The sequence below is a fragment of the Lepidochelys olivacea genome (genome assembly GCF_965140295.1).
Source record: "Lepidochelys olivacea isolate rLepOli2 genome assembly, chromosome: 2".
Taxonomy (NCBI): Eukaryota; Metazoa; Chordata; order Testudines; family Cheloniidae; genus Lepidochelys; species Lepidochelys olivacea.
Window position 1 is genome coordinate 218,880,452 of NC_140412.1, and position 17,309 is coordinate 218,897,760.

At 44.5% G+C, this 17,309-nt stretch overlaps 1 protein-coding gene across 3 annotated transcripts in view; it reads right to left on the reverse strand.

The window, feature by feature from the left end:
• The window catches only part of PHF14 (PHD finger protein 14), a 299,910-nt gene that overhangs the window by 190,445 nt on the left and 92,156 nt on the right, over positions 1-17,309 (reverse strand). For all 3 annotated transcript variants that reach the window (XM_084620028.1, XM_084620027.1, XM_084620029.1), the window contains exons 10-13: positions 16,595-16,701; positions 15,029-15,124; positions 12,382-12,485; positions 11,014-11,145 (exon numbers count right to left, since the gene is read on the reverse strand). In XM_084620028.1, coding sequence (XP_084476154.1) covers positions 11,014-11,145; positions 12,382-12,485; positions 15,029-15,124; positions 16,595-16,701 — 439 coding nt within the window. The remainder of the gene's footprint in view (positions 1-11,013; positions 11,146-12,381; positions 12,486-15,028; positions 15,125-16,594; positions 16,702-17,309) is intronic.

A 17,309-nucleotide genomic window follows, 5' to 3' on the forward strand; every position in this document is an offset into this window, starting at 1 on the left:
AATTCACCCATTCAAGAAGAGAACATATTTTTGGCCATAGGTAAGTGGTAATAATGTTATTGAATCTTTTAAAATTCTGCCACATTATTTCACCTCAATGAACTGATCAGTCACAGATCTAACATTCTAGGAAACTTCCTGCAATTCATATTTCTTCACTTTATTTTGAATTGTTTTATACTAAATCCCATATGAATAGTCAAAAAGTATAGAATCATCGAATCATAGAAGATTAGGGTTGGAAGAGACCTCAGGAGGTCATCTAGTCCAACCCCCTGCTCAAAGCAGGACCAATACCAACTAAATCATCCCAGCCAGGGCTTTGTCAAGCCAGGCCTTAAAAACCTCTAAGAATGGAGATTCCACCACCTCCTAGGTAAACCATTCCAGTGCTTCACCACCCTCCTAGTGGAATAGATTTTCTTAATATCCAGCCTAGACCTCCCACATTGCAACTTGAGACCATTGCTCCTTGTTCTGTCATCTGCCATCACTGAGAACAATCCAGCTCCATCCTCTTTGGAGCCCTCCTTCAGGTAGTTGAAGGCTGCTATTAAATCCACCCTCACTCTTCTCTTCTCCAGACTAAATAAGCCCAGATCCATCAGCCTCTCCTCTCATATGCCCCAGCCCCCTAATCATTTTAGTTGCCCTCCGCTGGACTCTCCCCAATTTGTCCACATTCTTTCTGTAGTGGGGGGCCCAAAATTGGATACAATACTCCAGATGTGGCCTCACCAGTGCCAAATAGACGGGAATAATCACTTCCCTCAATCTGCGGGAAATGTTCCCACTAATGCAGTCCAATATATGTTAGCCTTCTTGGCAAAATGTTAGCCTTCTTGGCAAAAAGGGCACATTGTTGACTCATTTCCAGCTTCTCATCCACTGTAATCCCCAGGTCCTTTTCTGCAGAACTGCCGCTTAGCCAGCCTGTAGCAGTGCATGGGATTCTTCCAACTTAAGTGAAGGACTCTGCACTTGTCCTTGTTGAACGTCATCAGATTTCTTTTGGACCAATTCTCCAATCTGTGTAGGTCACTATAGACCCTATCCCTACTCCTCCAGTGTAGCTAACTCTCCCCCCAGCTTAGTGTCACCTGCAAACTTGCTGAGGGTGCAATCCATACCATCAGTCAGATCATTAAGGAAGATGTTGAAGAAAACCAGCCCCAAGATAGACCCCTGGGGCACTCTGCTTGATACTAGCTGCCAACGAGACATTGAGCCGTTGATCAATACCTGTTGAGCCAGCTTTCTATCCACCTTATAGTCCATTCATCTAATCCATACTTCTTTAATTTGCTGGCAAGAATACTGTGGGAGACCATATCAAAAGCTTTGTTAAAGTCAAGGTATATCACGTCCACTGCTTTCCCCATATCCACAGAGCCAATTATCTCATCATAGAAAGCAATCAGGTTGATCAGGCTTGACTTGCTCTTGGTGAATCCATGTTGACTGTTCCTGATCACCTTCCTCTCCTCCACGTGCTTCAAAATGGATTCCTTGAGGACCTGCTTCATGATTTTTCCAGGGACTGAGGTGAGGCTGACAGATCTGTAATTCCTTGGATTCTCCTTCTATCGTTTTAAAAGATGAGCACTATATTTGCCTTTTTCCAATAGTCAGGGACCTCCCACAATTGCCATGAGTTTTCAGCGGCTCTGCAATCACTTCCGCCAACTCCCTCAGCATCCTCGGATGCACTGCACCCAGCGCCATGGACTTTCTAAATAAGTACTTACGCTGTTTTTCCACCACTGAGGGATGCTCACCTCCTCCCCATACTATACTGCCCAGTGCAACAATCTGGGCGCTGACCTTGAAGACTGAGGCAAAAAAAGCATTGAGTACTTCAGCTTTTTCCTCATCATCTGTCACTATGTTGCCTCCCCCATTCAGTAAGGATCACACACTTTCCCTGACCTTCTTCTTGTTGCTAACTTACCCAAGGTGTAGAAACCCTTCTTGTTACCCTTCACATCCCTTGCTAGCTGCAACTCCAATTGTGCCTTGGCCTTCCTGATTACATCCCTGCATGCTCAAGCAATATCTTTATACTCCTCCCTAGTCGTCTGTCCAAGTTTCCACTTCTTGTAAGCTTCCTTTTTGTGTTTAAGCTCACCGATTTCTCTATTAAACCAAGCTGGTCGCCTGCCATATTTGCTATTCTTTCTGCACATCAGGATGGTTTGTTCCTGCGCCCTCAGTAAGGCTTCTTTAAAATACAGCCAGATCTCCTGAACTCCTTTCCCTCTCAAATTAGCCACCTAGGGGATCCTGCCCATCGGTTCCCTCAGGAAGTCAAAGTCTGCTTTTCTGAAGTCTACGGTCTGTATTTGCTGCTCTTCCTTTCTTCCTTTTGTTAGGATCCTGAACCCAACCATCTCATGATCACTGCTGCTGAGGTTGCCACCCACTTATACTTCCCTTACCAATTCTTCCCTGTTTGTGAGCAGCAGGTCAAGAGAAGCATGGCTCCTAGTTGGTTCCTCCAGCACTTGCACCACGAAGTTGTCCTCATCATTCTCCAAAAACTTCCTGGATTGTCTGTGCACTGCTGTATTGCTCTCCCAGCAGATGTCAGGGTGACTGACGTCCCCCATGAGAACCAGGGCCTGTGAGCAGATGTCAGGGTGATTGACGTCCCCCATGAGAACCAGGGACTGTGATCAGGAAGCTTCTGTTAGTTGTCCAAAGAAAGCCTTGTTTACTTCATCCTCCTGGTCTGGTGGTCTATAGCAGACACCCACCAGGACATCACCCTTGTTGCTCTCACCTCTAAACTTACCTCAAAGACTCTCAACGGGCTTTTCTCCAGTTTCATACTGGAGCTCTGAGCAATCATACTGCTCTCTTACATACAGTGCAACTCCTCCATATTTTCTCCCCCACCTGTCTTTCCTGAACCGTTTATACCCATCCATGACAGTGCTCCAGCCATGTGAGTTATCCCACCAAGTCTCTGTTATTCCAATCACATCATAGTTCCTTGACTGTGCCAGGACTTCCAATTCCTCCTGCTTGTTTCCCAGGCTTCTTGCGTTTGTGTACAGGCACATAAGATAAGTAGTCGACTGCCCTACTTTCTCAGTATGAAACAGAAGGCCTCCCCTGTTGCACCCTCCTCCTTGTGTTTCCTCCTGGCATCCCACTTCTCCACTTACCTCAGGGCTTAGGTCCCCGGTGAACCTAGTTTAAAGCTCTCCTCACTAGGTTAGCAAGCTTGCCTGCGAAGATGATCTTCCCTCTCTTCGTTAGCTGGATCCCATGTCTTCCTAGCAATCCTTCTTCCTGGAACAACATCCTATGGTCGAAGAATCCAAAGCCCTCTCTCCAACACCACCTGCGTAACCACATATTTACTTCCACAATTTGATGGACCCTTTCCTTCAACAGGGAGGATGGACGAGAACATGATTTGCACCCCAAACTCCTCTATCCTTCTTCCCAGAGCCACATAAGTCTGCAGTGACCCAGTTAAGGTCATTCTTGGTAGCATCATTGGTGCCCACGTGGAGAAGTAGGAAGGGGTAGCGGTTCTAGGGCTTGATCAGTCTCGGCAGACACGCCATCACATTCTGAATTCTAGCTCCAGGCAAGCGGTACCAGTTCCTGGTCTGGACAGCAGATGGATGACTCCATCCCCCTTAGGAGGGAGTCGCTGACCACCACCACCTTTCTCCTCCTCTTGGGAGTGGTGGTCATGGAACCCCCATCCCTAGAACAATGCATCCCATGCCTTCCAGTTGATGAGGTCTCCTTCTGATCCCTTCCCTCAGATGACTCTTCCAAACCATTCTCTGCCGTAGTACCTGTGCAGAGAGCCTGAAAACGGGTTTTTACCTCTATCTGCATTGGGGATACATGAGTTCTCCTCTTTCTTCTTCTGGAAGTCACATGCTGGCAATTTTCTTCCCTGTGCTGCACTGCAGTACCAAATGCTGACTTCCATCCAGAAAGTTTTCATTTTCTCTGATGCAACATAGGGTTAATACTTCGGTCTCTAGTCCTTTAACCTTCCAATATTGGACTAGAGAGCTCGGTCTCTTCCAATATTGACCCGAGCTCTCAGACTCAGCGCTATAGGTTTTTCTTCACAGTATAGACATACCCATAGGGGCTAAGCAATGTGTGTTTGGAGGCATCATCCATGTACATATATAGTTATAATAAAACATCACTTGAGAAAATTGAAATCCATTCATTTTCTCATCAAAACACTATTCTGACTCTTTTGACGTTACTATTACAACACTAATTTTTCAAAATACTGTTCCCTATATTTATTCTAAAGATGTGAAATTATTCTTTTTTGCTTCCTCCACTGAAATATTCCTACATTTCAAATTAAACTGAACTCAAAAAAATATCGGTTACTCACCTTCTAGTAACTGTTGTTCTTCGAGATGTGTTGTTCATGTCCATTCCAATCAGGTGCATGCACGCGCACATGCACGATGGCTGGAAGATTTTTCCCTTAGCAACGTCCGTCATGTACGCCTGGGCTCTCCCTGGAGTCACGCCCTTATGGTGCCTAATATATAGCCCTGCCGACCCACCACCCCTTCAGTTCCTTCTTGCCAGCTACTCCGACAGTGGGGTAGGCGGGTGAGTACTGGAATGGACAAGAACAACACATCTCGAAGAACAACAGTTACGAGAAGGTGAGTAACTGTTTTTTCTTCTTTGAGGGCTTGTTCATGTTGATTCCAATCAGGTGACTCACAAGCAAAATTAGGAGGTGGGGTCGGAGCTATCCACTGACTGGAGTACTGCTCTACCAAAGGCTGCATCATCTCTGGCCTGTCTAGTAATTGCATAGTGAGCAGTGAAAGTGTGTATCGATGACCATGTAGCCGCCCTGCAGATTTCCTGGCTGGGGACTTGGGCCAGAAAAGCTGTTGATGAAGCTTGTGCTCCTGTAGAGTTCGCCGTTATTGCAGTAGCACAGTCCACAGTCCATGATGAAATCCGCTGTGTTGAAACAGGCTGGCCCTTCACTCTGTCCGCTACTGTGACGAAGAGCTGTGCCGACTTCCTGAACAGTTTTGTCCTTTCTATGTAAAAGGCCAGCGCTCTGCGGACGTTGAGAGTGTGGGGTCTCTTCTCCCTGCTACTCTCATGAGGCTTTGGGTAGAACACGGAGGAAAATATCCTGGCTGATGTGGAACTGCGATACTACCTTCGGAAGGAAGGCCGGATGTGGTCTGAGCTGAACCTTGTCCTTAAAAAACACGGTGTAGGGATGCTTGGATTTTAGAGCCCTAAGCTCAGACACCCTCCGGGCTGAAGTTATCACCACCAGGAACGTGACCTTGTAGGAGAGGTAGAGCAGGGAGCATGTTGCCAGAGGCTCAAAGGGATGCCTCATGAGCTCAGAGAGGACCAAGTTAAGGTCCCAAGCAGGAACCGGCTGGCGGACATGTGGGTACAACCTGTCAAGGCCCTTCAAGAAGCGACTGACCAGGGGGTTAGCGAAAACCGAGCAGCCCTGTACCGCCGGGTGGAAAGCCAAGATGGCAGCCAGGTGTACTCTTATAGAAGACAAGGAGAGACCTTCCTGCTTTAGGTGGAAAAGATAATCCAAAATCTTGGGCGCTGAGGCTAGCGCTGGGAGAAAGTTGCACTGAGCTGACCAAATTGAAAATCTCTTCCACTTGGCCAGGTACGTGGCCCTAGTGGAGGGTTTCCTACTGCTCAAAAGAACCTGTCTGACTAGTTTTGAACAGGAAAGCTTGAACGGGTCCAGTCATGGAGCCTCCAGGCTGTGAGATGCAGCGACTGCAGGTTTGGATGCTGGAGCCGCCCTTGATCCTGCGTGAGAAGGTCTGGGAAAAGCAGGGTCATTGGGGCACCCACCGACAGGTCTAGGAGAGACATGCACCAATGCTGGCGGGGCCAGGCTGGTGCTATGAGAATGACCCAAGCCCAGTCTCTGCGGATCTTGAGCAGGACCTTGTGGACGAGCGGTATGGGTGGGAAGGCATATAGAAGCAGACCCTCCCAGTGGAGAAGGAACTGTGTAGCCCGGACTGTGATTCTGGAAGGAGTAGAACTGCTGACACTTCGTGTTGCATCATGTAGCAAAGAGATTGATCAGGGGACAGCCCCACCTCTGGAAGAGTGACAATGCGATGTCCTGGTGAAGAGACCACTCGTGGTTGTGAAAAGACCTGCTGAGGGTGACCGCCAGCTCGTTTTGGACCCCTGGAAGGTACGATGCCTGTAGATTGACTGAGTGCTCTATACAGAAGTCCCATAACCTGAGGGCTTCCTGGCACAGGGGAGAGGAACGTGCACCCCCATTTGTTGATGTAGAACATCGCGGTAGCATTGTCCGTCATGACCTGCTAGATATGGGAGGAATGACTGACACGGTAGGCGTACCACCCTGAGCTCCCTGACATTGATATGAAGATGGAGATCTGACTGTGACCAAAGGCCCTGAGTCCTGTGGTCCCCCAGATGAGCCCCCCATCCCAAATCTGACGCATCCATTACTAGAGTCAGGGATGGTTGTGGGGCGGTGAAGGGGACTCCTGAGCACACCTGCTGAGCGTCCGTCCACACAGGAGCGAGTTGAGGATGGGTCGAGGCAGGGTCACGATCCTGTCCAAGCTGTCCCTGGCGGGTCTGTACACTGACAAAAGGCACGGCCGAAGCCTGAGTCTGGCGTGTCGAACCACACATGTACAGGCGGCCATGTGGCCGAGCAGTTTGAGACAATTTCTCGTGGTGGTGGTGGAGAACTGCCTGAGTCCCTGGATCATGGCGTCGAGGGTCTGGAATCTTGCCTGTGGGAGGAATGCTCTGGCTTGGGTTCAGTCCAGAATTGCCCTGATGACCTCTATCCTCTGGACCGGGGACAGAGTCAATTTCGCCTCGTCCAGATTCTCGAAGGTGGCTTTGATGAATGCCACCCGAGCCTCCACCTGAGTCCTGGATCGGCCTTTGATCAGCCAGTCGTCGAGGTATGGGAAAATCTGTACCTGATGTTTCTGCAGAAAGGTGGTGATGACTACCATGCACTTCGTGAAGACTTGAGGTGCTGCTGACAGGCCAAAAGGGAGGACCGTAAATTGGTAATGGGAACCGTTGACCACAAACCCGAGGTACTTTCTGTGGTTTTACGCTACTGCTATGTGAAAATACGCATCCTTCAAGTCGAGGGTGGTGTACCAGTCTGCTGGATCCAATGAAGGGATAATGGAGGTCAAGGAAACTATACAGAACCTGAGTTTCCTCATAAACTTGTTGAGACCGCGCAGGTCCAGGATAGGCCTTAGGCCACCCTTGGCCTTTGGTATTAGGAAATAGCAGGAATAGAAACCCTTGTCCCTGTGCTCCAGTGGAACCTCCTTCACAACCCCTAGCGCTAGGAGTGATTGCACCTCCTGCATGAGAAGTTGCTGTTGACTAAGGTCCCTGAAGAGGGACGGGGAATGGGGGAGGAAGGACGGGAAGGCACAGAATTGGAAGGACTATACCCACTCTATCGTGCAAAGCACCCAGTGGACGGAAGTTATATGGGACCATGCACAGTAGAAAGGGGATCGTCGTGAGGAAAAGGTAAGGCAGGGCGAATCCAGTCTCTGGTCTGGTGCGCTGTCCTCGATCGCACCTCCAAAATGCCGGTTTAGGGCCAGAGGGCAGTTTGGGCCGGCTTTGGTTAGCAGAGAGTTGTTGCTTTCTTCTACCACTCCAGTTACTCCTCCTAGAGTTGTCCTGGCGGTTCTGCTGTTGGAACTTTTGAGGAGGTTGTGGACAGAAGTGTCTGCACTGTGTGGCGGGGGTATGCAAGCCCAAGGATCTGAGGGTGGCTCGAGAATCTTTTAGGCTCTGAAGCCATTTGTATGCCTTCTCTGAAAACAGAGTATCACCTTCAAACAGGAGGTCCTGAATCCTTTGTTGGACTTTGTAGAGTAACCCTGAGACTTGCAACCAGGCCCCCCCGTTGCATAGTCATCTCTGTCGCCATGGCTCTTGTGGCAGCATCTAAGGCTGCCTGCAGTGAAGCACAGGAGACTAATTTCCCTTCTTCCACCACGGCGCTGAACTCTGACTGAGAGTCCGAAGGGATGAGCTCAGTGAACTTAACCATGGAAGCACAGGTGTTATAAGAGTACCTGCTCACAATGGCCTACTGGTTAGCAATATGGTGTTGTAGACGGCTAGTGGAGTAGATTTTCCTACCCAAAAGATCCAGCCGTTTAGCATCCCTATTCTTTGGGGAAGGACCTTGGAAACCTTGTCTCTCCCACTGGTTAGCCACATCGACAACCAATGAGTCTGGAGGCGGATGGGAGTAGAGATGCTCAAAGCCTCTGGAGGGGATGAAATACCGGCGCTCACTGCGTTTGGTAGTGGGTGGCAGAGATGCCAGCATCTGCCATAGAGTTTTGGTGGTGTCCACCACCATCTTTATGAAGGGTAACGCTACCCATGAGGGCCCCGAGGATGCTAGGATGCCCACCATGGGATCTGTGTCCTCAACCACCTCCTCAGCCTTGATGCCCAAGCCTTGGGCAGCCCTGTAGAGTAACTACTGTAAAACTCTGCTGTCCTCTAATGCAGGGGCTATCGACGTCCCTGCCAATGCTTCATCCGGCGATGAGGAGGAGAAAGCGTGTGCCAGTGGTGGAAGCTCCCTGCCGTCTGCCCCGGACAGGTCACGTGACTCTCAGGGCAATGTTGGAGGAGGTGGTGAGGAGGCAGTAGGTGTCATATGCAACGTCGGCATCAGTCTCACAGGAGGGAGCTGCATCGGCACACTCACAGGGGCCCCCGGGGTTGCGGGGGCACGGTGCCAACATCGGCACCTGAGCCGTAAGTGCCTGCATTGAGGTCGACATCATCAACAGTACAGGTGTGGGAGATGGGTGTGTTGACGTTGTGAAGGCTGATGCTGAAGACGGAGCCAAGCATGGTGCTGGAGTCTATGACGGTGCTGGAGGAAAAGGCTTCGGGACCGTAGGCACCGGGTGCAGATGCACACCGGAAGGCAGTATGTAAGTGGTGGAGGTGACTGAAGATGTCGCTGAGCGTGGGCCCTGGGGTTCTCCCTGGCCCTGGTGATCAGCCCAGGGAGTCCAGAAGGGCCACTGAGGCGGGTTCTGCCACTGCAGAGGACACACCTGATGCTCCTTTCTGTTTTTGCCCGACCTCGCTGTATGGCTTCTGCTCCTTGAGCGATAGGAGTTGGGCTTTGACTCCGAGGTCTCAGACACTGAAGACCACGGAGGAGCCGATCCTTGGTGTCTTGAACGGCAAGAGCTCGGGGAGTGAGAAGGCTCTCTGTCGGAGCGTGTAGGTGTCGATGGACAAGGTGAAGGGGAGTGCCTCGACATCATAGCCGGCTTTCCCTTAGAATGCACTGGAGGACTGGTCTCTGTTGGCGCTGAGGGTTCCTCCCTGGCTGATGAGAATGGTGCTATCAAGTGGAGGAGATCTCTGGTGGCATGGTACGCTTCCGGTGTGGATAGGAGCTGAAGCTGCTGTGTAGGTGCTGGAGATCGAGGTGGAGCAGGACTTGACTGCCTCACCTGGATAGGAGTCAACACAGCCCCAGAAGGAGACGCCGAGGAGTGGCCCGCCTGGGGTCGCACTTCTCGAGGCTTAACCGGAGAATGGTTATCTGGCTTCTTCTTCTTTTGAGGCACCAGCAAATGGGAGTGGTGCCTACTATCAGAAGGGCCCCGTGAGGAACCATGGCATTGCCGAGCGCCCCTGGAGGACTCCTTCCTTGGCGCCGAAGTCACTGACGGCATTCTGTCTCGAGGACGATGCCGTCCAGGTCAGGTCGCTCGAGCCCGGGTTGGAGTGGGGGCACAAGGCTGCTGTTCCCGTTCTTTAAATGTTCTCGGGCGGAACTCGCAGCAGATCTTGCAATGATCTTTCTGATGAATCTCCTCCAGGCACCGAAGACATGACGAGTGCAGATCACTCTTAGGCATGCGCTTGGCACAAGCCAACCCAGTTCTTAAATCCTGAAGACCGCAGCATCCCATGGTGCCAGGGTCAGAGTGGGGGGGAACCCCCAACTATTACACTATACTAAACTTTAAACTGGTACTACTAACAACTAACTATATACACTGAATAATGAAGAAAACTTGCTGCGCAAGAGCCAAGGGACGTTCCAGTCACCGTCACTGGCGGTAAAATGGAACTGAAGGGGTGGCGGGTCGGCAGGGCTCTGAAGGGGTAGCGGGTCGGCAGGGCTATATATTAGACGCAATAAGGGCGCGACTCCAGGGGGTGCACAGGCCGACCTGAAGGAGACTGCTAAGGGAAAAATCTTCCAGCCATCGTGCACTTGCGCGTGCACGCCTCTGATTGGAATCGACATTAACCAGCACTCGAAGAAGATCTGTATTTATTGAATAGAAGTTACTCTATAATTTAGAAAAGATGTCAAAGCTTATGACCAGGTGATGAAAAAATGACTAGATTTATTAATTTAAGAAATAACTTTTCCCACAAATTCAACTAGATGTTCCAATGCACAGTGCCCAATACAAGTACTTAAACTGCACTTTAATTTAAGCTTATAATCTAATCACTTATTTGTACTTTAACAGAGAATTATTTAGCTTGAATTATCTATTAAATATACACATTTCAGATTAACAATCAAGAACTGTCTTCAATGAGCATGAGTTTAGCAAATCTCTATAAATAAAATTCACATATGTAGATTATAGTGCCTCGCCTGACAAATTGAGTGAAATGTCAATATTGTAAATGAGCATAACCCAATTCCCCTACCCTTCCATGGAAACATAAGTGATGAAAGTGAAGTCAGAATAAAGACAGACCTTAATCACATAACTTAATTTTTAACCGTAATAATGACTAGGGAAAGAAACTTGAAATTAAGGTAGTCTAGTTTAAGCAGTATTTGGCAATGCCTAAATACTCAAAACTTACAACCCTTTTCACATTTAAGTTTTGCTTGGAGTGCATGGAAACGGCAGAAGATAACTAACTAACAATATTGTTACTTACCAATAACTGTTTTTAGTCTTCCTTGGCATTCTTGTAAGAGGAGGGTCCAGACACCCAAGATGATAATGTAGTTTACAGGTATCACACAGTAAGAGGAGGTGTTGATCATGGTTCTTCTTACAAATTCCACAACTTTGAATAAATGCAGCCAAAAAAAGCATTAAAATTACATTTGAGATAGTAAAGCATATATTATACAGTACCGTATTTTTTAGTGACAATAAAAAGTGCAAGTATGTAAATATATGTTAATGACATCATACAGTTTTCACAGTATTCATTTAAAATTAACTACATATTACTTTTGAAAATGTTTATGACTAAGCAGCTTTTAAAACTATGTGATATCTCATCTTCTAACATTTTCTTTAAATTTCATATTCAAGTGCTGTAGAACTGCAGTTACTCTTCTGATTCTCGAATCAGGATATCCCATGATATTACCAAGCACCAGTGCAAAACACAATACACGGGGGGGGGCACCACCATGCCAGCACAAAGTGGCTAAGTAGAATATTATTACTACTATTAATCATTTATCTATTTAAATAACATTGAAAGACAGGACTGCAGTATCATCATGCTGGATAATGTACAAACACAGAATAAATCAGAGTTCACTTTTTAAATTGAGCTACTGTACAAATATTTGCAAAAAGAAAAGGAGTACTTATGGCACCTTAGAGACTAACAAACGCTCAAATTAATTTGTTAGTCTCTCAGGTGCCACAAGTACTCCTTTTCTTTTTGCGAATACAGACTAACATGGCTGCTACTCTGAAACCTGTACCAATATTGGCATTCTAGTTTAATAGTACAAAATTAATCTTTTTGAGACTTATTTATCACATAAGAAAAGAAAAGAAAAGAAAAGAAAAGAAAAGAAAAGAAAAGAAAAGAAAAGAAAAGAAAAGAAAAGAAAAGAAGCTTGCCGACCCGTCAACTGGAAGAGTAAATTTCCTCAAATGGCAAGTATTTTTAAAACTATACTTCTGAATACATAATATTGTTTGTACCAAAATCCTCACAGCAGTATAGACTACCTAATTCAAAAGACAATAGCATGGATTTAAAATTTCCACATTACAGTTGCAACAGATTCTGATATTTCAGATGTAGAAGCCATTTCTCTTTAAAGCACTGTAGTCTATTAACAGAGAAAGCCCTGCCAATGTGTGTGCCAAAATAAAGAAATGACTCAACTTCTTAGCTTGGAGATAAACATAACTCTAATGGCAGCCAATAGTAGGTAAGATGTGGGGGAGGGATTTTCTTCCATTTTTGTGTAAATAAACACGTCAATTATAAATATTTATCAACACTCTCCGTACTATATCATGCCTATTCTATCAAGATTGCATTACTTGCCTATAAAGTACTGCTGGAAGCGTAGACGTCTTTTGTGTTCCTCCTTCCTTTTTACTTGGTTTCCTCTCCTTGGGTGCTCGCAAAATTGCTGGAATGTTCAATTTCTATTGGATTTGAACAAATGCAGTTTATACATAAGTTTTTTGGGGAAGAATCTAAGTATACCATTCCCACCCATTTGCCACTCCACAGCCAGTTAAATTTGGTCAACCGCACAATACTACTTTTATGAGGGGGAAAACTTCTTTCTAAACTACTTTACAGGAAAGAGCAACTACAGTATTTATTTTGTCTCAAAACAAATTTTGTTTTTCACAGACTTACAGTCACATTTTTCAATGTAAAACTAAAACAAAAAAATGCAAACACTAAAGTCCTGGCTTTTAACTTCCCCCCCCCCCAAATTTTGAGAGAGAGAGAGAGAACCCATTATATTTGACAAAAGAATATTGAGGCAGTTTATTTTCCTCAGCCTCTCTGTTATACTGGTGCTCCATAGGTTAATTAGAAAAATTATCTTATTGGACCAAACTCTCCACAAAGCAGACGAGATTCTCTTCGGGTTTCTACTAATCTGCAGTATGCAAGCTTCTCAGACAGCAACCATCTATCAAAGTCATTTCTTGGCGGCCCTGTGGGCCTGCATCTGTTCAACCAACTGGAAAAAAGTGTCATGCAAGCTGTGCAAATGAATTTTACTTCTACTTTCTATTTTTTTTAAATTTATTAATGTTTGCACTGGGAAATACACTCGTGAAGTTTTTAAAAAACTATTTTTAAAAGGCAAAATCTTGTTCCAGACAGACCACGTTCTACTAACAAAGAGAGATTTTTGTATAAGAAAAGTAGGCAAAAAAAAATTCAGCCAGCTTGGCGTAAGTAACCAATATGATTAAACCACAAGCATTACTGCAGACATCAAGGGTAGATTTCATTTTAAGTACAGTAATACAAACACAGAAGTACCAAAGGCCATCACAAAAATCTCTGACACAGAATTAGGTGATGTCTTTTATTCTCATCCTCTTAAAATACTGACTCACTATAATATTTATTCTGCACAATTCCCAAAAGCACCTTTATAAGTGTGGCATGTCTATGTTCAATACATTACATCTTGAAAAAGACTGCTGTCTTCCTTGTGTGCCTGCCACATATAAGCCTTTTAGGGGGGTATGGGAAATATTATATAAAAGACCAATGAAATGACTCACTATTTCAGAAACACAGCCATCTACATGCTGACAGATACAGTTTTCAGTGTGAAAAAACACATGTACTGAACAAGTGTTCTCAATCTTCTTTAAAAACATGACTGGAAATAGTTTCATGTTCTCTTCTGATGTGTTAAGGAAAAGTTAGCATATGTGACTCCATTTTGGTTTGGGGCCCACCATTGTCTAAAAGCAAGCACATCATGCACCAGAAGGAGTGTTCCTTAGATACTGCATTCCTGTGAAAACCCTCCCCCTTGTTTCCAGCCTGTCTCGACTCCCGGTTTCTGTTCTTTGTCTATTCCTAACTCCCTGTCTCCTGGCCTTGATGTGAGCCTCCCATCCTGATAAGAAAGGCTACTGGTGCATTGCTTTAGGACCAAGTTGTGTAGATGAAGTAACGGTTTAGCATGGGGAATGTACTTAGCAAGGATAGGTGGTAGATAAGGGAAGGGTTTGTCTATTGGCTAAGGTTTCCGATGCACGAGGGCAACATGCTTTGCTAAAAGGTATATAATCTCTGTATAACCTGCATTCAGGGTCCCCTCCTGACTAGCAGGGGGGCACCACACTCGAGCGTAATAAACTTAGTATCTTTGCGAACTCTGCAGCTGTGGACTTTGTTCATGTGCCTCAGCCTAGACTCGAACTGTGCGTGACCTATCGGGTATAATTCGCAGCAGTTCTTGTGCGTGACCTATCAGGTATAATTCGTAACAGTTTGTGTGTGTGACCTATTAGGTATAATTCGTAACAGATGGATAAATGACACATTGCCATATTACATATATGGGGTTTCAGTGATTTATCATGAACATGATCCGTGTATCTGTTTACCTTTTATCTTAATTCAATGAATTTATGAGCATATTGAAGCATGAAATGTACCTCCTTCCTTGCAATGGACAACATGGTCACTGGTAGCATCAAGAAATAATTAAACATTCCCATATCACTGACATCATATACTCACTATTTCTAAAAAAGGGTACATCTTTTTATCTGCATAATTTAGAAAACACTGTTGCAAATGATGTGTGGTTTTAGGGATGTACAGTTTATAAAATGGTCATAAACAGTCAATACAAACCCAAGGAACCATTCTACAGTATTTGAAACCTATAACTGCTAAAGAAAAAGTGGAGGGGAATACGGTGGGATTAACTCATGCTTCAGGTTTAGCTTTATCACAAATGACAGGTCAATCAGTTACAGCAAATGAAAGAATTTTGCAAACAAGATAGCTATTATAACAACAAAATTAAGCTACAGGTTCCCAGTAGGTTGCTTGCAGAGCTTTAGATATATTTTAATCAGAAATCATGAACCTCCAGAGTATGCAAAGGTGACAGATACAAAATAAAAAAACCTATTCTCTGAAAATCATGTGCACCTGTGTGGTGCAAAAGAGGGGGGGGGAATGAAAAGCCAACCTGCCCAATGATTCTACCCAGTAGAGTCCATATTCCTTGCCCCTCATTTCGTAGCTTTCCATTCATATTTTGTAGCTCTTCCAAGGACTCACACAGCTGAAAATAAAAAATTGAAAAACTCTTTTAAAGTTCATTTACTGAAGTTATTCAGCATCTATTATGTGAGAACTCTTTACCTATAACTTTTATAAATTACATAATTAAAAACACAATGAAACTCAATAGTCATGCCAATACATCAGAGATCAGTGCAGTCATTCAGGCATATAACAGCACTAAGAAGAAAGTTGGGCAGCCATCTGTTTTGTAAAAGAGGATCTGAAGTAATTCAGCATGACAATTAGATTCCACAATCACAATCAGAAAGCAAAATTAAAGTATACTAATGCATCGTACAAATTGTATTATACTATTTGCAGCTATGAAGTTATGACAAATGTTTCTATACAGGGAATCAAGTTTTGTTCCTTCACCACCAAAAAAACACACACTCTTAAAAAACCAAGCACTTATTTTGTTAATTAAAAGAACACCGAAGCAGAAGACAGTATTCTGAAAAGTAATTGCCAGCTATAGTACTGTATACTAGTAATTTTGTTAATTGTCTCGTCCATTCCTCTCTTGTTATTCTTGGACAATACAACAAGCAGGTATTAACATTTGTTTGCATTTAAAACATGTGTTTAAACCACTTTTGATCAATTCTAACCTGCTGAATTCAGCAAGCATCAGTATATTATCCTGCACAAATAATAATTTTAATGGTTATATATGATATATATATATAATCATAGAATATCAGGGTTGGAAGGGACCTCAGGAGGTCTTCTAGTCCAAACCCCTGCTCAAAGCAGGACCAATCCCCAACTAAATCATCCCAGCCAGGGCTTTGTCAAGCCTGACCTTAAAAATATAGTTTCAAAACAGTTCAAAAAGTCATAAGGCAATTTTTAATCAACACTAACTCTTCTACATACCATGACTTGCTTCATACACATTCATTATAGCCGCACTTCTTTGAGCCAATGTTATCATCTGTTGCTCCTCATAAAAAAAGTTTTGGGAAGGCTCAACATTTAGATATTGATAAAAGCATGGGCAACTGTTTTCATGTTTTGTTTTGTTTTGTTTACTATTTCATGTAAACAATTCCTGCACTGCTAGAAATCAAGACACTACCACTAGATGAGAACCTGAAAGTCAAACTACCCAAAAACAAAACACTGAGAGTGACAAGTCAGGGGTCACTGTCCAAACTAAGTGCACACAAACAGCAAAAATGGTAAAAAGTAAGGCCCAAATCTTTCAGTTGGTTCCATGCAAAAGGGCCTCTGTGCTCAGGTGGAGCCTGTTAATGAGGCTCTATGTGAAGGATCAGTGCCCAACTTAGATTTTAGAAATTCACTGTAGTTGTGATAATTTAAAAGTAGGAAAGGTAAGATATATTTTAAGTAGCATTTTTATCCTGGTACTCCTTCTCTAAATAGCAGTTTTCCCTTTGAAAAGCAAAATTCCAACAGTTAACTCTCAAATGTTTAGTACAGTTGTATTCACTGCTTTTCTTACCTTGTTATATTCCACATGAAGTTTTTCTTGCTCATTTTCTAGTTTATCCTTAATATTCTTCTGTTCAGCCATATTTTCTTGGATCTGAATCATGCGCATATTTCTCTCTGTTTAAATAAAATCCAGTCCTTTCTAGCTTTAGTTGCATTTGTTCAAGTGTCCCACATTGTTAACAAATGGAACAAGTGTTACACATTTAAGCACTAAGTTAGAAAAATCTTAAAATGTGAAACTACTACTACAGAGAGAAAGAGAGAGAGGGGATCAAATTACAGGACACTGTCTTGTTAAATGATCTATGAGAGTGATGGAATACAAGCAAAAAGAAAAGGAGTACTTGTGGCACCTTAGAGACTAACCAATTTATTTGAGCATAAGCTTTCGTGAGCTACAGCTCACTTCATCAGATGCATACTGTGGAAACTGCAGAAGACATTATATACACAGAGACCATGAAACAATGGGAGGAGGTATTGTTTCATGGTCTCTGTGTATGTAATGTCTTCTGCAGTTTCCACAGTATGCATCTGATGAAGTGAGCTGTAGCTCACGAAAGCTTATGCTCAAATAAATTGGTTAGTCTCTAAGGTGCCACAAGTACTCCTTTTCTTGTTGTGAATACAGACTAACACGGCTGTTACTCTGAAACCTGGAATACAAGCACTTTCCCACCATGTAGACCTGAGAAAAAAAATTTTCACAAATAGTTTATTTG